This window comes from Ornithorhynchus anatinus, chromosome X2, assembly GCF_004115215.2.
Source record: "Ornithorhynchus anatinus isolate Pmale09 chromosome X2, mOrnAna1.pri.v4, whole genome shotgun sequence".
Taxonomy (NCBI): Eukaryota; Metazoa; Chordata; class Mammalia; order Monotremata; family Ornithorhynchidae; genus Ornithorhynchus; species Ornithorhynchus anatinus.
The window spans coordinates 13,860,139-13,881,542 of NC_041750.1; the positions used below are offsets into that span (position 1 = coordinate 13,860,139).

Consider the following 21,404-nt stretch of genomic DNA (forward strand, 5'->3'; position numbering starts at 1 on the left):
GAGGAAATACAAGACTGCAGAGAGGGAGAGAGATCAGGGCTGGAGATGTAGATTGGTGTTTCATCTGCATAGAGGTAGGAGTTGAAGCCATGGAGTGAATGAGTTCTTCAACGGAGAATAGAAGGGGACCTAGAACTGAACCTTGAGGGACACCCCACAGTTAGGGGGTGGGAGGCAGAGGAGAAGTCTGTGAATGAGACTGAGAATGAGCGGCCAGAGAGATAACAGGAGAACCAGGAGAGGACAGTGTGAGTCAAGCCGAGCTTGGATAATGTTTCCAGGAGAAGGGGGTGGTCAACAGTATCAAAGGCAGCTGAGAGGTCAAGGAGGATTAGGATGGAGTAGAGGCCATGGATTTGGCAAGAAGGAGATCACTGATGACCTTTGAGAGGGCTGTTCCTGTTAAGTGAAGGGGACAGAAGCCAGATTTGACAAGGGTCAAAGAGAGAATTAGAGGAGTGGAACTGGAGACAGCAGGTGTAGAAGACTCGCTCAAGGAGTTTGGAGAGGAATGACAGGAGGGAGATGAGGCGATAACTGGAGGGAGTCATGGGGTCAAGGGAGGGGTTTTTTTAGGATAGGGGAGACATGGGCATGTTTGAAAGCAGTGGGAAAGAAGCAATTCGAGAGTGAACAGTTGAAGATGGTGGTTAAGGAGGGAAAAAGGGAGGGGGCAAGTGTTTTGATAAGGTGTGAAGGAAAGGGGTCGGATGAGCAGGTGCAGGGGGTGGCTTCTGAGAGAGGGCAGAGATCTCCCCTAGAGGTACTTCTGCGAAAGATGGGACAGTTGAAGAAGGGGCAGGAAGGGAGAGGGACTGGGGAGGGATAGGAGAGATTTTATGGAGATCACGGCTGATAGTGAAGTAGATGGCTAGGTCATTAGGGGCAAGGGATGGGAGAGGCAGGGGGACAAGGGGTTTGAGGAGGGAGTTAAATGTGTGGAACAATTGAAACAACAACTTCTTTCCTTCTGTGGGGGAGAGAATCTGAAAGGGGAGCACTCTTCTCCCTTCTCCTCTGCTTGCAATTGCTCGAATAAAGACTTTACTTGCTTCTTGACCAATCAAAAGAGTGGAGTCTCTGTTTACTTCCACACAATCAATGGTATTTTTTGAGTGCTTGAGTGCAGAAGACAGTCCTAAGTGTTTGGCAGAGTACAATAAAACAGAGTTAGCAGACACGTTCCCTGCCCATAATGAGTTTACAGTCCAGAGATGAGTTTATAGTGTAGAGAAGTGCTGTGGGGCTGAGGGAGGGGTAAAAAAAGGGTATAAATCCAAGAGCATGGGCAACAAAGCAGGGAGTGGTAAAGAGGAAATGAGGACTTAGGGAAGGCCTCTTAGAGGAGATGTGCTTCTAATAAAGTACGGAGAGTGATTGTCGGCTTTGAAGAGGGAGGACATTCCAGGCCAGAGGCAGGACTTGGGCGAGAGGTAGGCAGCGAGACAGATGAAACAGAGGTACAGCGAGTTGGCTGGCATTAAAGGAGCAAAGTCTGCAGGCTGGGTTGTAGTAGGCAATGAAAGAAGTAAGGTAGGAGGAGGGAGGTTGATTTGAGTGGTTTAAAGCCAATGGTAAGGTGTTTCTGTTGGATGCTGAAGTGGATGGGCAACTACTGGAGGTTCTCGAGTCGGGGAAGGTGGCCTGAACGTTTTTGCAGAAAAATGATCCAAGCAGCAGAGTGAAGAATGGGCTGGAGTAGGGAGAAACAGGAGGCAAGGGAAGTCAGCAAGGAGGCTGATGCAGTAATCAAGGCAGGATAGGATAAATGCTTGGATTAACAAGATAGCAGTTTGGATGGAGAGTCTGGGAGTCAGAAGGACCTGGGTTCTACTCCCGACTCTGCCACTTGTCTTGTGTGACCTTGGGCAAGCCACCTAACTTCTCTGTGCCTGTTACCTCATCTGTAAAATGGGGGTGAAGGTTGTGAGCCCCATGTGTGACATAGACTGTGTCCAACCTGATCAGCTTTTATCTATTCCAGGGCTTAGTACAATGCCTGGCACACAGTGAGCACATAACAAATACCATAAAAAAAATGGTGAGGAAAGGGCAGTTATTAGCAATCTGCAAAGGTAGAATCCACAGGATTTGGCGACAGATTGAATATGTGGGTTACATGAGAGAGATGAGTTAAAGATAACCGCAAGGTGAGACAGGAAGGATGGTGGTGCTGTCTACAGTGATGGGAAAGTCACGGAGAGGATAGGGTTTGGGTGAGAATATAAAGTGTTCTGTTTTGGACATATTAAGTTAGAGGTGTTGGCGGGACATCCAAGTAGAGATGCCCTGAAGGCAGGAAGAAATTTAAGATTGACGAGAAGGGGAGAGATCAGGGCTGGAGACGTAGATTTGGGAATCACATGCATAGAAATGGTAGTTGAAGCCATGGGAGCGAATGAGTTCTCAAAAAGGAGTGGGTATAGGTGGAAAATAGAACTGAGCCTAGAGGGACTGCTACAGTTAGGAGGTGGGAGGCAGGGGTGAAGCCCATGAAAGAGGCTAAGAACAAATGGCCAGAGAGATAGGAGGACCAGGAGAGGACAGTGGCAGTGAAGCCGAGGTTGGATAGTGTTTCCAGGAGTAGGGGTGTTTCGACAGTGTCAAAGGCATCTGAGAGGTCAAGGAGGATTAGGATGGAGAAGAGGTCTTTGGATTTGGCAAGGAGGGCATCATTGGTGACCTTGGAGAGGGCAGTTTTGGTGGTGTGAAGGGGGTGGAAGCCAGATTGAAGTGGATCAAGGAGAGACTTGGAGGAGAGGAACTGGAGAGAGCAGGTGAAGACAACTCGCTCAAGGAATTTGGAGACGAATGGTAAGAGGGAGTTGGGGCGATGACTGGAGGGAGCCGTGAGGTCAAGGGAGGGGTTTTTTTTAGGATGAGGAGACATCAGCATGCTTGAAAGCAGTGGGAAAAAGCCATTGGAGAGTGGACAGTTGAAGATGATGGTCAGGGAAGTAAGAAGGGAAGGGGACAAACACTTTGATGAGGTGTGAAGGAATGGGGTGGAGGGGGTGGATTTTGAGATGAGGTAGGAGATCACTTTGAGTTACTGCTGGGAAAGATGGGAGAGCTGAATAAGGGGCAGGAGAAGAAGCAGGGGAGATTTTAAATTTTCTCAAAAAAGTATGTGGTCAGGTCATTAGGGACAAGAGATGATGGAGGCGGGGGGGGGGGGGGGCAGGGGGTTTGAGGAGGGAGTTAAACGTCTGATACAACTGGTGAGGGCAATAGGCATGGCAGTCATTGAGGCTGGAGAAATACTGTTGCTGGGCAGAGTTAAACCAGGCAGTTAAAGCAGTTAAAGAGTGAAATTGGACGAGATAGCCACCAGATATTTGGATTTCTACCAGCAGTGCTCTGCGGCTCGTGCACAGGAGCAAAGGAAGCAAACTGTGGAGGTGAGCTGCGACTGTGGGTCAGTGGTACGAGGTCAGCAAAGGAATAGGGGAGTGGGTGAGTTGAGTTCAGTAGAGAGGGTGGTGTTGAGGGCGTCAATTTGATTGTGAAGGAGAGGTTGCTTGGGTATGGAGGCTAAATGGGGCATGATTACCTAAGAAAATTGGATGGGGTTGAAAGATCAGAGGTTTCTTGGGGGGGAAGAGCACAGATTGGCGGGGGTGGGGGGGGTGGGAGAGAAGGCAGGTGACGAAACTGTGATCAGACGGAGGGATTTCAGAGTTGGAGATGGTAGAGATTGTACAATGACTAGAGATGACGAGTTCGGGTGGGTGTCCAAGTTGGTGAGTGGGTGAGGTGGAGCAGGAGGTCAGTGGAGTTGAGGAGTGATGGAAAGCAGGCAGCGGAAGGGTCAACAGAAACATCCACATGGATATTGAAGTTCCCAAAAAACTTCAGACTTGGAGAAGGAGAGGAGGAGTGTGAGAATGGGGTCAAATGATCGCCATGGAGAACTGCTGGGGAAGTCTGATTCTGCCTCCCCTCCCTGCTCTTTGGTCCAGATTTCTTCCTGGTCCCCCTACTGCTCCTCCCCAGAGCCTCCATGGGCTAGTGCTACTCCCTCACAGGAGCAGCAGAATGCTGATTGGCCAGGCACATCCAACATCTTTACTGGATTAATATAATTTTCACTTTTACACATGAAACAAAGTCAAACTGCAAAACAGAACTGCAACCAACTAATTTGTATTTGTTAAGGGCTTACTATGTGCCAGGTACTGTATTAAGTGCTGAGGTGGATAGAAGCAAATCGGGATGGACACAGTCCCTGCCCGCATAGGGCTCAAAGTCTTAATCCCCATTTTACAAATGAGATAACTAAGGCACAGAGAAGTGACTTGCTCAAGGCCACATAGCAGACAAGTGGCAGAGTTGGGATTAGGACCCATGACCTTCTGACTCCCAGGCCCGTGCTCTATTCACTAGGCCACGTTGTTTCCCTGAACTGACTAGCTGTGAACTGGGGTCATGGGAATGAGAGGAGTCTCTGACCCAGCCCTAGAACTCAGTGATGGTCATAGAGGTCATAACCTGCTGGCAGAGGATGCCAAAAATAAATAAATAAATAAATAAATAAATAAAGCCAAAATCTTGGTTCCAATTTCACCTCTGGTCCCTTCCAGCTCCAAGGGGCAGGCAGGCCTAGGTATGGCTGCCCAGCTTGCCCAAAAACCTTTCGGGCATCAATCCCATGGACATTTTAAGAACCAAACTAGACCCAGCAAGGTGAAAGGCACTTTCTCTTGACCAAAGTTCTACCCCAGCCCACTCAAGTAGACTAAGAAAGCCCCCTCTCCTCACAAATTGGCTGTGATGACATTCATCCACACCTACCCCACACACACCTGAAATCCCCCCTTCTCCCACCCAAAATCATGGGTTTCTGACCTTGTGTGCCCTATGGACTGCTAAATTAGTAGAGTATTTTGCGCATAGGTAAAATCAAGATCCCAAGATGGAGGGTTTAATCCCAATCCCTTCCTCAAGATTCTTTGGTAGCCTCGGCTCTCTTTCAGCATGTGCCGACTAAAGGTCCCATCTAAATAAGTGCAAAGATCCAACGTAAATCAGTGAGTGATTAGCCCTCCAATGCTGACAATCACATTGATTTCTTCAGCCTTTAAAAGGTAAAAGGTATAAGAATTTCTAGACATTTGGAAGAGGGCCTGGAAACCACTTCCTGCTACTGTATAGGAATGGCCACCTGACTCCCCATGCACAACGTGTACCAGAAAGCTGCTAACAAAGACCAAGAAGAATGACCTCATGGAGCTAGAATATTCCAAAGAAACGTGAAGTATTTTGCTTACCAGACTCCCCATCCTGAGATCCCAATTGCTTGTATAACTGTCAGAACAAACTGTGCCCCGAAGATGAAGAAAAATGCCATAAAATTGAAGGAGCTGTCAGATCTGAGAAAGGGAACAAAACTAAAAGTTATTTTTCACATTCATTTTCCATTGTGTTTCCTGTGTGCATTCATTCTTTAATTTGATGGTATTTACTGAGTGTTTACTGTGTGCAAAGCACTGTACTAAATGCTTGGGAGAGTACAAAATAACAATAAATGACACATTCCCTGCCCACAATGAGCTTACAGTCTAGAGGGGGAGATGGAGATTAATATCAATACATAAATTACAGATATGTACATAAGTGATGTGGGGCTGGGAGGGGGGATGAATAAAGGGAGCAAGTCAGGGTGATGCAGAAGGGAGTGGGAGAAGAGGAAAGGAGGATTTAGGAAAGATCTCCTGGAGGAGATGTGCCTTCAACAAAGCTTTGAAGGGGAGAAGAGTAACCGTCCTTCAGATATGAGGAGGAAGGGCATTCCAGATAGGATGAATGTGGGCAAAAGGTTGGCAGCGAGATAGATAAGATTGAGGCACAGTGAAAAGGTTAGTATTAGAGGAATGAAGTGCGTGGGCTGGGTTGCAGTAGGAGAGTAACGAGGTGAGGTAGGAGGGGGCAGGGTGATAAAGTGCTTTAGAGCCAATGGTGAGTAGTTTTTGTTTGATGCAAAGGTGGGTGGGCAACAACTGGAGGTTTTGAGGAGTGGGGAAACATGCTCTGAACGCTTTGGTAGGAAAATGATCTGCACAGCGGAGTGAAGGCTGGACTGGAGTGGAGAGAGACAGGAGGCAGGGAGGTCAACAAGGAAACTGATACGGTTATCAAGGAGAAATAGGATAAATGCTTGGATTAACATGGTAGCAGTTTGGATGGAGAAGAAAGGGTGGATTTTAGCGATGTGTGTAATGTGTGAAGGAGAACTGTGAGATGTGAACCTTGAGTTCTAGGAGAAGGGCACGCTCTCTCCCTTGTGACAGGATAAAATTAATTGCAAATAAAAAGAGTGATGGATGTTAGAGCTGGAGAACAGGAATACCTGAATTGCACACTTTTTGTTTTTATCATTTATTTCTATGCTCTTACTCTTGTTCCTACTGTGTGCTTACAATTTACATCTACTTGACTTCCCTCTTAGATTTTAAGTTTCTCCAGGCAGGACTAGGTCTTCTACTTCTCTTGCTTGTACCCAGTGCTCTGTAATAGGGATGACAACAAACCCCATGAAAAAGAGAAGCAGTGTGGCTTAATGGCACCTGCCTGGGGATCAGAAGAACCTGGGTTCTAATCCAGGCTGAGCCGCTTGTCTGTTGCGTGACCTTGTGCACACCACTTCTCTGTGCCTCAATTACCTCATCCATAAAACGGGGATTAAGACTGTGAGCCCCATGTGGGACAGAGACTGTGGTCAACATGGTATCTACCCTATCGCTTAGTACAGTGCGAGGCCCATAGTAAGTGCTTAACAAATACTATTTTTTTAAAAATACTGAATTCAAACTGTGAACCTAATAAGCACCAAATGTGCCTCTCCTTTTATGTTTGGTCAAGTGTTGAAGCTTGGTATAATCAATCACCAATCAATAGTATTTATTGAGCACTTACTGTGTGCAAAGCACTGTACTAAAAGCCTGAATAAAAGTACAATACAACAGAGCTGGTACTTGCAACCCCTGTGCCCAGGGTGCTTACAGTCTACAGGGGGAGAGAGACATTAAAATCGATTCAATTATTCATTCATTCATTCATTCAATAGTATTTATTGAGCGCTCACTATGTGCACAGCACTGTACTAAGCACTTGGAATGTACAATTCGGCAACAGATAGAGACAATTCCTGCCCAGTGACGGGCTCACAGTCTAATCGGGGGAGACAGATGGCAGAGCAAAACAGAACGAAACAAAAACAAGCCAACATTATCACGATAAATAGAATCAAGGGGGTGTACACCTCATAAACAAAATAAATAGGGTAATAAAAACATATACAAATGAGCACAGTGCTGAGGGGAAGGGAGAGGGGAGGGAGCAGAGGGAAAGGGGGCTCAGCTGAGGGGAGGTGAAGGGGGAGGGGGAGGAGCAGAGGACGGAGGGGGAGCAAAGGGAAATGGGGGGAGCTCAGTCTGGGAAGGACTCCTGGAGGAGGTGAGCTCTCAGTAGGGCTTTGAAGAGGGGAAGAGAGTTAGTTTGGCGGATGTGAGGAGGGAGGGCATTCCAGGACAGCAGTAGGACGTGGGCCAGGGGTCGACGGTGGGATAGGCGTGAATGGGGGACAGAGAGGAGGTGAGTGGCAGAGGAGCGGAGCGTATGGGGCGGGCAGTAGAAAGAGAGAAAGGAGGTGAGGTAGGAGGGGGCAAGGTGACGGAGAGCCTTGAAGCCAAGAGTGAGGAGTTTTTGTTTCGTGTAGAGGTTGATAGGCAACCACTGGAGGTTTTTAAGGAGGGGAGTGACGTGCCCAGAGCGTTTCTGTAGGAAGATGATCCGGGCAGCGGAATGAAGAATAGACTGGAGTGGGGAGAGACAGGAGGAAGGGAGATCAGAGAGAAGGCTGACACAATAATCCAGCCGGGATATTATGAGTGCCTGTACCAGCACGATAGCCGTTTGGATGGAGAGGAAAGAGCGGATCTTGGCAATATTGTAAAGGATAGACTGGCAGGTGTTGGTGACGGATTGGATGTGTGGGGTGAATGAGAGAGCTGAGTCGAGGAAGACACCAAGGTCGCGGGCTTGTGAGACGGAAAGGATGGTCGTACCGTCCACAGCGATGGGGAAGTCAGGAAGAGGACAGGGTTTGGGAGGGAAGATAAGGAGCTCAGTTTTGGACATGTTGAGTTTTAGGTGGCGGGCGGACATCCCGGTGGAGTCGTCCTGGAGGCAGGAGGAGATACGAGCCTGAAAGGAGGAGGAGAGAACAGGGGAGGAAATGTCGATTTGGGTGTCATCTGCATAGAGATAATAGTTGAAGCCGTGGGAGCGAATTAGTTCACCAAGGGAGTATAGATGGGAAATATAGACATGGGAAATATTAGAGTATAAGGATGCTTATGTAAGTGCCATGGGGCTAGGGTAAGAATCAAAGTGCTTACAGAATACACAACCAAGTGCATTACTGATGCAGATGGGAGGGCGGATAGGGGAAATGAGGGCTCTTAAAGGACATGTGATTTCTGGAGGGTTCTGGAGACGGGAAGAGTGGCCGCTTGTCAGATATGAAGGGGGAGAGAGTTCCAGGTCCCAGGGGGGACGTGGGCAAGAAGTCGAATGTGAGATAGACGAGATCGAGGTATGGTGAGTAGGTTGGTGTTAGAAGAGTGGAGTGTACGGGTTGGGTTTAGTAGATCAGCAAGGTAAGGTAGGAGAAGGGCTGATGGTAAGCAGAGGTTGGTGGGCAACCACTGGAGGCTTTTATGGAGTGGGGAGATATGGGCTGAATGTTTTCTTCAGAAAAATGACCTGCGCAGGAGAGTGAAGTATAGACTGGAGAGGGGAAGGGCAGGAGGCAAAAAGGTCGGTGAGAAGAGCTGATGCAGTAATCAAGTCGGGAAACTGGCAACTGCTTGGGTGAGCGTGGTGTCCATCTGGATGGAGCGGAAAGGACAGACTCTAGAGATGTTGGATGGTAGAACCTATAGGGTGCTGCTGGCAGATATCAGACAGGCCTCATCCACCTCAAGTTCCCTGTTGCCTGCTTTCATTCTGTCCTCTCCTCTGCCTGGCAACATTAGTTTTCCATTCTTATTGATTCCTATGCCCACTGCCTTTGCCAGTTGTTTCAGATATTTAACTCCCTTCTCAAACCCCCTGTCCTCCCACCTCTCCTATCTCTTGCCCACGAATGACCTGGCAGTGTACATTATTAAGAAAATTGGAACCATCAAGCGTGCTCTCCCTAAAATCTCCCATGCTCCTATCCAGTCCCTCCCTCCTCCTGCCCCTTCGTCAACTCTCCCATTTTTCCCAACAGTATCTCTAGAGGAGATCTCCTGCTTTCTCTCAAAACCCACATCCCTCCACCTGCACCTCCAACCCCATCTCTTCACACCGCATCAAAGCACTTACCCCATCCCTGACTGCCATCTTCAACTGTGGGCTTTTCCCCCACTGCTTTCAAGCATATTTATGTCTCCACTTGACCCCAAGGCTCCCTCCTACCATTTCTTTCCAAACTCCTTGAGCAAGTTGTCTACACCCGCTGCCTTCAGTTCCTCTCCTCCAAGTCTCTCCTTGACCCCCTTCTCTCCACTGAAACTGCCCTCTCAAAGGTCACCAATGATCTCCTTGCCAAATCCAACAGCCTCTACTCCATCCTAATCCTCCTCGATCTCTCAGCTGCTTCCACACTGTTGACCACCCTCTTTTCTCCTGGAAACTTTATCCAACCTTGGCTTCACTGACACTGTCCTCTCCTGGTTCTCCTCCTATTTCTCAGGCCCCTCCACCTCAGTCTCTTTTGCGGGCTCCTCCTCTGCCTCCCACCCCCTAACTGTGGGGGTCCCTCAAGGTTCAGTTCTGGGTCCTCTTCTATGCTCCATCTACACCCCCTCCCTTGGAGAACTCATTCGCTGCCATGGCTTCAGTTACCATCTCTACACAGATGATTCCCAAATTTACATCTCCAGTTCTGATCTCTCCCCTTCTCTGCAGTTTCACATTTCCCCCTGCCTTCACATCTCTACTTGGATGTCCTCCTGACAAGTCAACGTAACAGGTCCAAAACAGAATTCCTTAACTTGCCAGCCAAACCTTGTCTTTCCTCTGACTTCCCTGTCACAGTAGATAGCACCATCATGTCCCCATCTCAGAAGCCCGTAACCATGGTGTTTATCCTCAGCTCATCTCTCTTATTCAACCCACATATTCAATCTGTCACTATATCCTGTCGGTTCACCCTTCACAACATTGCTAAAATCTGCCCTTTCCCCTCCCTCCAAACTACTACCACTTTAATCCAAGCACTTATCCTATCCTGCCTTGACTACTGCATCAGTTTCCTTGCTGACCTCCCTGCTTTCTGTCTCTCTTCACTTCAGTCCAGACTTCACTCTCTTGCCCAGATCATTTTTCTTCAAAACATTCAGTCCATGTTTTCCCACTGCTCAAGAACCACCAGTGATTGCCCATCCACTTCTGCATCAAACAGAAACTCCTTATCATTGGTTTTAAAGCAGTCAATCACCTTATCCCCTCCTACTTTACCTCTCTGATTTCCTACCAAAACCCACCCCACACACTTCACTTCTCTAATATCAACCTACTCACTGTACCTCAATCTTGTTTATCTCACTGTCCTCTCCTGTGTCTCACCACCAGCCTCTTGCTCTCGCCCTGCCTCTAGTCTGGAGCGCCCTCTCTCTTCATATCTGACAGATGATCATTCTCCCCACTTTCAAAGCCTTACTGAAGGCACATCTCCTCCAAGAGGCCTTCCCCGATTAGGCCCTCATTTCCTCTTCTCCCACTCCCTTCTGTGTCACCCTTGTCCTTGGAGTTACACCCTTTACTCACCCCTCTAGAGTAAGTGTATCTGTAATTCATTTATGTATATTAATTTCTGTCTCCCCTTCTAGACTGTAAATTCATTATGGGCAGGGAATATGTCTACCAACTCTGTTGTACTGGACTCTCCCAAGCGCTTAGTAGAGAGCTATGCACACAGTAAGCACTCAATAAATATAATTGACTGACTGATTAATAAGGGTATTCAAAATTTCAGCTACCATGACAGGATAGAGCTCTTCATGGGCCAGTCTGACGTTGCCCCAATACGGATTTGGGCTGAGCCAAACTCCAAAGCCCCAGCTTTTGAAACTAAGGTAGATGAAAAGAGGCCTGGACTTCACTTCAAACGAGCAGTGCTGTACATTTGAGTTTACTCACAGTATCCATGGTACCAAGCTCCACTCACATCACTTAGCAGCCAACCCACTGTGGCACCACAGGCCTGAATTTGACCCAAACCAGGGTGGGAAATGCAAGGGGGCACAGAGGGGTGTCCGACAAGACCTGCCATAGGTCAGTAGGATTAGTGGGTCAGATCAAGACTTCCATCTAGAACCGGCCCAAAGTGTTTAAGTATTTTAGTATAAACAGAACCAAACTCAGCGGTACTGTATTCTAAATCGCAATCAATTCAATGACTGCTACAAATAGACGGCACGTAATTCAATACGCCATGCATGGATGCATCTCTTTCTGTAGTCAGTCTCCAAAAATGGCCGAGATGGGAGACCAATCCAGTGCTGAGTGTTTTTCAAGGTCACAGGCTATAAATAAAGTACAAAGGAAATATGACCTCTCCAGAAGCAGAATCCTGCATTCTATCACACCCAATAAAAGTAGATGTTTTGAAGACTTGAGGAAGGGGCACTATGAAAACCTGCTGCAATAAGGTTAAACTGCTTATTAATTTCTCTTTCCAAATGGGCCATTTCTTTCTTTTTCGAGGACAGTTGTCACCATAAACCCTTTCATTTGGTATTCTCTTAGGTTCTTAACCTTTGATGTGGTTAGAGAGATAATAAGCTTAAGTTTTCTCCACTAGTCCACGTCAGAAATCACCTTCATTACAAATCTGGTTCAGGATGATGATAAGTAAGCTTTATTGTTAGAAACTAGCTGGGAGGACTGATGTCCGTACTTTGATTTTGAAGCTGTAATACTTGAATGTCATGTAATAATGAAGAACATTAACTATGGTTTAGGAGCATCACCTCTTTTTGGTTGTTCTAAAATGAGATGATTTATACAAATATTTCCCATATATGAAGTTCAGGAATCCATTTCCCCTTCCATCTAAATCAGGGCTGAAAGTTAAAAAAATATACCACAGAGCCAGGGGACTCTGCTTACCTGGTTTTTAGGGGGGTTTTTTTGGCGGGGGATGTGGTGGGGAGGGAGTGGAAGTCTGCCAGTCAGCCAACCAACCACTGATGGTGATGCCTAACACAAAATCTAGAGCTTCAGGTTGGGGCAAAATGGGAGAGGCAGGGCTGTGGAAGCAGTGCAGCCCAGTGGAAAAAGCACAGGTCTGGGAGACAGAGGACCTGGCTTCTAATCCTGGCTCCGCCACTTGCCGCACAGCAGTGTGACCCTGGGCAACTCACTTAACTTTTCTGTGCCTCAGTTCCTTCATCTGCAAAACGGGGATTCCTTCCTACTTATTCCATGAACCCCATGTGGAACACAATTATCCTTATCTACCCCAACGCTTAGTACAGTCCTTGTCATATAGTAAGCGGTTAACGAACACCACAGTTAATTCATTTGTGATCAGAAACACAGCTGGCAGGAAGGGGTGGGGCAAGCACCCCTCCCCCGGTCTCATGTGGATAGGGTCATTCTGGGGCTTTTTCTTAGACTGGTGCAGAGTTCTAGCTGGTTCCGGTTCACTTAAGTAGGCCCAGGGTCTATTGGAGATAGCATAGGCCTGGGAATCAGAAGAGCTTGGCTCTCTAACCCAGCTCTGCCATTGGCCTGCTGCAGGATCTGGAGCAAGTTACTTCACCTCTCTGGCCTACGTTTCTTCATCTAAAAAATGGGGATTAAAATACCTGTGGCCTCTCCCTCTTAGACTGGGGGGCCCACATAGGACAGATACTATGTCCAATCTGATTAGCTTGTATCTACTCCCAGCGTTTAGCATGGTGCATGGCACATAGGAAATGCTTAATAAATACCATTTTACTTATTCCTTCCAGCACTGATCTAAATGCAACTTGTGCATAGTTGCTGGCAAGGAAAGATGGTCTTTTCTCTAGCAGACTGGAGTGGAAGGTATTTGTACAGAGAATCCTACTTGAATCAGGGAACATTTGCTCTAAATCTAAATGAGCTCCCAATTAGAGGACTGGAGAACATTTACGGTTATTTTGATTGACCAGGCCCAGGGAATAATCCTCAAGAACAGATGTGAAAATTAATCAATCAATAGTTTTTTCTGAGTGTCTACTGTGTATAAAGTGCTCTGTTAAGTGCTTGGGTGAGACCAATGTGGGTAAAGGCACAGACCCTGCCCTTAAAGAGCTTAGAATCTAATGATGGAGACAGGGAGCCATAAATCGTAAACAGATGGAGACAGGAGGGAGCTTGGCTAACTGACTGTGCAGAGGTTTTCCCCTGTGCTCTCAAAACCATTGCAGAGGGGAAGCTTTAATGCTACCCCTATGTGCAGCCAAGGAAGCTCCTTGGAGAAGCCAGTACCTTCCCCTCCACATTGAAGCACACGTCTGAGGCACGGGAAAAATGCCGGAAGACAGCAATCTTCCTTTGGATGCAGGGGAGCTTGTCCTGGCTTCTCCTACGAGACTCCCTGGCTGTGTGGGGAATGAGGTAATCCCAAGGCATAAGAGAGATTGGAGTTCAATGATTTTGTTGTTGACACCTTTATTCACTCTTTTATTTTAGGGAGGAATCCTACTTTATTTCTCTTCCCCCCAGTGAAGAAATATGGGATGATAAGTCACATATTAAGGGTTTTAAGATCCAGAGGTAGGAAAGTAGTGTGGCTTAGTGGAAGGAGCCCAGGCCTAGAAGTCAGGAGACCTGGGTTCTAATCCTGGCTTCGCCACTCGCCTGCTGTGCGACCATGGACAAGTCACTTAATTTCTTTGGGCCTCGGTTTCCTCTCCCATAAAATAGGGATGCAATACCTGTTCCCCCTTCTGCCTTGACTGAGAACCCCGTGTGGGACAAGGGCTGATAGGGAACTGATCATCTTGTATCTACCCCAGTGCTAGATATAGTACTTGGCAGATAGTAGGCACTTGTCAAATACTGCAATTATAATTTTTTATTATTGGGTGGGTATCCATAAATCAAAAGAATAGCTCACAGAATAGACTGTTAAGAATAATGGGGTAGCTCCTGCTTGTTTCTTATGCTCAGTTCCTCTAGGCAAATGCCTTGAGGGCTGCAAATACATGATGAAACTAACAAAGCAGAAAAGAATTTGATGAGAAAAAGGAAATCAAATTGTTCTTTGACTTACCGGAAGGCTTTGTAAACAGGTTGGAACCAGCACACATAACTACAAGGGCTAAAGATAAGTAGCCAAAGGATAGCCAATCCAAAATTCACTCCATATCCACCACCTATCCACCAAGCCAGGCAAGCAATGAGATTCATCACAAGTGTAATGCAGTAAACTACAGAAAAAAAAAAGAAAAACAGAGAAAATATGTGTAAAGGGATGTGTCTGTTGGGCTCCAGAACAAGAAGCTGGAGAGAATCAAAAATAAAAATCTACAATATTTGGAGAAAACAAACCTTAGTGGAAATCTGATATTTGCTGCTAGTTATAAAGGCCCATTTGTGTAAAATGCTGATAAAGACTAATATTATATTAGGGTACCCTAATAGGAAATATCATACGTTTAAATTATTCTTAAGTAGTGAATAAGTGAGAAGCAGTGTGGCCTAGGGGGTACAGCATCGGCCTGAAAGTCACAAGGACCTGGATTCTGATCCCGACCCTGCCACCTGTCTGCTGGTGACCTTGGGCATGTTGCTTCACTTTCGGTGCAGTTACCTCATCTGTAAATTGGGGATTAAGACTGTGAGCCCCATGTGGGACACGGACTATGTCCAACCTGATTAACTTTTATCTATCCCACAGTGCTTAGCTGTGTGACTTTGGGCAAGTCACTTAACTCTCTGTGCCTTAGTTACCTCATCTGTAAAATGGGGATTAAGTCTGTGAGCCCCATGTGGGACAACCTGATTACCTTGTATCTATCCCAGCACTTAAAACAGTGGTTGGCACATAGTAAGCACTTAAATACCAAAATTAGTAGTAGTAGTACAGTGTCTGCCACATGGTAAGTGCTTAACAAACACCATAAAAAAAGACTCAGAATAAGCAGTAATGATCCCATTTGGCAAGTGACTGTGAAACAAGCTTTATTCACTACAATAATGTATATCCAAGGCTTCCTCACTCTTCCCACAAAATACATTACCAAATCCAGAAATACACACTCTCCCCTAATTTCCCCCGCTCCCTCTGTGACAAGGCTTTGTCTTCTTTCTCGGGGAGGAACTACGATCTTTGAAAGCTGCTCCCCAATATCTCCAGAATGGTCATTGTGAGAGACTAACCTGCTGCATTTGTTAGTTGGTTCAAACCTGAGGGATGAATTCTCTATTTCCTCCCCAAGTGAAATTACAAGTTTCGTGGCCTTGTATGATGGAACTCTTCCTTCCATCTCTGCCCGTGAATTGGTTTGCTGAGCCAATCATATAGCCGACTCCTCAGTTTTCCTCTGCTTTCTCTGGCAGACCCTCTACTACGTTATGATCTTATACTATGGGAAATATTTCTTCCAAAACCACCCCTTCCCTCCCTCTACACACTGTTACAGGCTCCTATTTTCCCATTCACCTGAATGAGAACCTTTGAGTAAAGACACTCACAGCAGCAGCTTTTTCACAGAGCAATTAACATAGACTAGTTGTAGGCAGGGAACGTGTCTACCAAATGTTATTTTGTATTCTCCCAAGCACTCTACCAAATGTTATTTTGTATTCTCCCAAGCACCTATTCCTGTACTAGGCACACTGTAAGTGCTCAGTAAACACAGCTGATTGATAAAATAGGATTGACTGATTGAAACTAAATAGAGAAAGAAAGGGTGGGGGGGAAGAGACCCTTTGGCTCCCCTGAACCACCGGCCCCATAAACTCTTTCTGTTTTGATAAAACAATATGTGAAAAAGCTGCATTTTCCTACTAACACATCTGCACTCTAGAAGGAAATATCTCCTTGCCAAATGTTTTGCCTTGACATCTGAGGGCACTCTGCTTTGGGGAGAATTTGGTTCTGAGTTGCTGCAAAGTGCAAGATCATTTTCACAGAAATCCCTCTGGAGGGAGTGGATTTGAATCCAATGGCTAGTATGCCAAATTTAAGCTGCGAATGCCTTTCATTTAAGATCTCTAACTAAATCCAAACCCTTGCAAAGTCTAAAATTTGACAGTCATTCCCTCCCTCTCTTGCCTGCCATGATCTGGACCCAAAACGCTATGGTCCCTTAGCAATGAATAATTCCAATCCTGATTTAACTGTCAATGATGTCTCCAACTGCAGAGGAAACAAAGGGCTTTGAACTCATGCTTTAAGTATAAACAAGCCCATAATTTTCAAAGAATGGACCCAATTCTATGACCAAGCAAGGCAAACCCAATATGCTCTCCCATTTGAGGTAAATGAACTCTACCAGGAAAAAGAACAGGCTCTTTGGGAAAAATAATTAATCTGAAGTTGGTAAGCATTACTGTGTAGTTGAGGACTAGCTTGAAATGGCATTCCCTTAAAACCAAGCAGATAAAACCCAATTGTCTTTTCCTTTATCCATTCTAGGTGGATTTTGGGAGTAACTCCTGTAAATGCTTACAGATCCATAAGTGATATATCTTTTTCACAAGATTCCGATGATCTATGGGAATTTCATCCTCAAAGTTCTGGTAGAAGCAGGGCTTCAGAGGAATAAACTTTGGTAGTGGGGGGAAGTTATTTACTTTCTCTGCAAAAACAAAAACAATTTTCAATCAATTAAAACCAGTTTGTTCACTGCAGAATATTTTGAATGTCGTATAAATCTAAGCATTTTAACACATTAACACTCACAGGACACAAATGCTACAGATCAGGCCGGTCTAACCATTCTCCTTTCCCAACCACCAGAAGGGGAATCCCTTTCCCAATTCCCGGAGGCCAATGGCTCCCGAACACTCGAGTTTTAAAGCACTGTCCTGGGGGCATGAGAGTGCCCTTCTCACTTTTTCCATGCCAGGGAAAGGAGGTGGCACGCATTGCCGACCCTGTTTTTCACCTGGTTTGGCCTAGAGGCTGGGAGCTAGGGCCGACCAGAAGCAGGGGGAGATTTGTGGGACCATCTAAGTGATCTGAAAGGCCTGACAGGCCAATGGTAAGATCATCTTGTTGTCAGTGATTCTATGACCCTTTCATTGTATTGTATCACCAGCTGGGAACTGCTGAGGGGTTAATCATTCGGAGCATTTTTTTTTTCCTTCCCCTTCCTGTTTCTTACCTTATGACCATTTGACTGCTCATTAGTGTTTCTATCAGAGGGCAGGCACAGGAAAAGGAAGGTGGGGGAGGGAGAGGGTGGGCAAAACAAATCAGCCCAGTCAGCTAGTTAACAGCTATAGTAAAAAGTGGAGAGGGGGAAAAGTAGAAAGGAACAACTGAAAATGGAGCTTTTAATTTTGGTTTTGGAATACCTCTCTTTTCCCAGAATAATTCTATGGATAATTCAGATTAGGAACATAAGTTAATTTTATTCTTTTAAAAGGAGAGAAACTCCCATGTCTGCTTTCACGCCAGAGGTAAATTTTCTTTCACGAAGGCTTGTATTTCATAACAAGGAAAAAGTGTTCTTGTGTTTTGGGCGTGGCATGGGGAGCTGTTTAATAGAACTTTATTTCCTACCAACAAAAGAGATTCAAATTCACAACTCTGTGGGCTCCCAACATGTCTGTGATAATTAAACAGCATGAGTCTAAAGTAAATTATATAAATCAAAGGTTTTCGGGCCTACAAGGAAATCTAGTAAATAAAATTACAAAAATGTACACCTTTTTAGGATCTTCAGTAAAATTTCATCAGCGGCAGCAACAGTACTTGAGAGTCTACTGTGGACAGAAGACTGTACTGGGCTTTTCGGGGACGAACAGAAAATGTTTTAGACATCCTTGCTTTCAAGGAGCTTACAATATAAAGGGAAGATGAACAGACATAAATCTGTGAGCTAAGCAGAGGTGGAAAAACAAATCAATAAAATAATAATAAAAAAACAATCACAATAACAAATCCACCGGCATCTTTCAGGTGCCGGCCGCCCCTCCACTGCAGCTCTTGAGACTCCTCTCTCGGCATGCTCTGTGCACCTCAGGCTGCCCACGTAGATTTAAGCCACTGTTGATCACTCCTTGGCCCCGCTGACCACCGCCCCCACCGAAAGCTCCCCTCAACCATCGTCTTCTGACTGCCACGCTGTCTTCCCGGGATCCCATAAGGGTCTCTTCTGAGTCACTAACTCGTCTTCCATCTCCCGGGCAGGAAGGAGAAAAGCCGCCACAGCCTGGCACCACCTCCACAGAACTTCAGGAAGGCGATTGGCAGCGGCTGTTGTGACTGGATTCTGAGCCACAAGAAGCCTGAAATTCTGTTGCCCCGCCACAGCACTCTACTGAGCTCTGTTTCTGCGCTCATGTTGTCTTAGTGTTTTTTTTCATCTCTTCATGCATCTGTCACTGGTCCCCTCTTTCCCCTTTTTATTTTCGGATTAGGAGCCCACGGAGGGACAGGGACTGTGTTCTACCTGTGTATTCTTTCCCAAAGCATAGTACAGTGCCCTGCACCCAGTAAGCACTTAATACTGTTACTATTACTGCTGTACTAATAAAAACAACAAATAAATTTGGATGGGAATTCCGTGAACTGACAACAGAGATATCAACTTTTACAAATGCAAATTCCATTCTGATTTGGAGGTACCTGAAGTGTTTTTTTTTAATTCTGAGGGTGGGCAAGAAAGAGGAGCAGAGATGTTTCTTTTGACGGTATTTGTTAAACACTTATTATGTGCCAAACATTGTTCTAAGTGCTGGGGTAGGTTTAGGTTATTCATGTTGGACACGGTCCCTGTCCCAAATGGAGCTCAGAGTCTACGCAGGAGGGAAAACAGGCATCTAATCCCCATTTTACAGATGAAGAAACTGAGGCACAGAGAAATGAAGTGACTTGCACAAGGTTAACCCAGCAGGTAATTGGCAGAGCTGGGATTACAATCCATGTCCTCTGATTCCCGGGCCCGTGCTCTTTCCACTAGGCCACGCTGCTGGGAGAATCAGTTCATTAAGGGAGGAAGCTGTACGAACAAGCCAGGAGAATTAGGGCAGACGCTCCCTGCCAGAGCAGGTAAAAGGAGAAGACAGTACTCTTCTATTCTCTCCTTGGAATGTCTGGAACTGCCTTCCATCTAACTCTGGAGAGGGCTTTGCCTGAATAACAGTTAGCATGGCTCCTTAATTTGTCAACAAGAAATATTTGTGCTGTTTATACTGTTCTCGAAGTGAGGTGTCATGGGGCAGTAATCATATGCAAATAGAGCGCTTATTATGTGCCAAGCACTGTTCTAAGCACTGGGGGAGATACAAGGTAATCAGGTTGTCCCAAGTGGGGCTCAAAGTCTTAATCCCCATTTTATAGATGAGGTAACTGGGGCACAAAGAAGTTAAGTGACTTGCCCAGAATCACACCGCTGACAAGTGATGGATCAGGATTAGAACCCAGAACCTCTGACTCCCAAGCCCGTGCTCTTTCCACTGAGCCACGCTGCTTCTCTGTGTCTCAGTTACCTCATCAGTAAAATGAGCATAAGTGTGTGAGTCCCATGTGGGACAGGGACTCCATACAACCTAACATCTACTCCAGTGCTTTTAGAACAGTGTTTGGCACATAGTAAGCGCTTAACAAGTGCTATCATCATCATTATTATTATTGATAAACACTTTTATTTTAGTAGGAAGGGCACTACATTGCCAAGCTACTGGTCTTCTGGTGGTAGCCACTAGTAAAGGTCGGTTACCCCCACTTTTCAGGAGTTCCACAACATCCCCTTTAAGGTCTTTCAGAACTCTTCCTTCATTCATTCAATTGTATTTATTGAGCGCTTACTGTGTGCAGAGCACTGTACTAAGTGCTTGGAAAGTATAATTCAGCGACAAAGAGAGACAGTCCCTGCCCATACCGGGCTTACAAAACAGTGAATTTGAAGTAAATCAAGTCATATTTTAGGGAATTTTCACTTTCCGATTGAATTCAGCTGGTCACCTAGATCACTAGTAAGTATTCTGATGGCTCAGAGACAGCGTCCAGGTGATCACAGGCTGGGACACTGCGGGAGCAGGAGAGCTCTGCAGGAGCAAAGCAGGAGAGAACTGGGGAGACGGAGCCATCAGGAGAGCTAAGGGAGAGAAGAGAAGCAGAGCCGCTCCTGGAATGACTGTGACCATGAGAGGGCACATCTTGGTGCATTCATTCATTCAGTCATATTTATTGAGTGCTTACTGTGTGCAGAGCACTGTACTAAATGCTTGGGAAAGTGCAATACAACAATAAACAGTCACATTCCCTGACCATAATTAATTTACAGTGTAGAGAGGGGGAGACAGACATCAATACAAATAAATAAAATTACAGATACGTACATAAGCGCTGTAGGGTTGGGAGGGGGGAATAGCAAAGGGAGCAAGCCAGAGAGATGCAGAAGGAGTGGGAGATGATGAAGGGGGGGATAGTCTGGGTAGGCCTCTTGGAGGAGATGTGCCTTCAATGAGGCTTTGAAGCAGGGGAGAGTAATTGTCGGATTTGAGGAGCGAGGGCATTCCAGGCCAGAGGCAGGATGTGGGTGAGGGGTCGGCAGTGAGACGGGTGAGATCAAGGCACAATGAGAAGGGTAGCACTGGAGGAGCGAGGTGGGTGGGCTGGGTTGTAGAAGGAGAAAAACGAGGTGAGGTAGGAGGAGGAAAGGTGGTGGAGTGGTTTAAAGCCAATGGTGAGGAGTTTTTGTCTGAGATGGAGGTGGATGGGTAACCACTGGAGTTTTTCAAGGAGGTGGGTGACACGTCCTGAGTCACCCATTTTATAGAAAAAAAAATGATCTGGCAGCAGATTGAAGTATGGACTGGAGTGGGGAGAGACAGGAGGCTGGAAGATCAGCAAGGAGGCTGATGCAGTAATCTAGGCGGGGATAGGATGAGTGATTGTATTGATGTGGTAGCAGTTTGGATGTAGGGGAAAGGGCAGATTTTAGCGATGTTGTGAAGGTGGGACGGACAGGATTTAGTGATGGATTGAATATGTGGGTTGAATGACAGAGAGGAGTCAAGGACAATGCCTAGGGTACAGGCTTGTGAGCCGGGAAGGATGGTGGTGCCGTCTACAGTGATGGGGAAGTAAGGGAGAGGACAGGGTTTGGGTGGGAAGATAAGGAGTTCAGTTTTGGGCATGTTAAGTTTGAGGTGATGGGAGGACATCCAAGTAGAGATGTCTAGAAGGCAGGAGAAAA

General features: G+C 46.2%; 1 protein-coding gene across 2 annotated transcripts in view; it reads right to left on the bottom strand.

The window, feature by feature from the left end:
* SCAMP4 (secretory carrier membrane protein 4) overlaps positions 1-21,404 on the bottom strand; it is a 73,495-nt gene that overhangs the window by 10,051 nt on the left and 42,040 nt on the right. Inside the window, exons 3-5 of one of the 2 annotated variants that reach the window (XM_029052441.2) lie at positions 16,704-16,832; positions 14,300-14,456; positions 5,271-5,372 (exon numbers count right to left, since the gene is read on the bottom strand). In XM_029052441.2, the coding sequence (XP_028908274.1) occupies positions 5,271-5,372; positions 14,300-14,456; positions 16,704-16,832 (388 nt within the window). The remainder of the gene's footprint in view (positions 1-5,270; positions 5,373-14,299; positions 14,457-16,703; positions 16,833-21,404) is intronic. The other variant, XM_039910486.1, reaches the window with a different exon arrangement.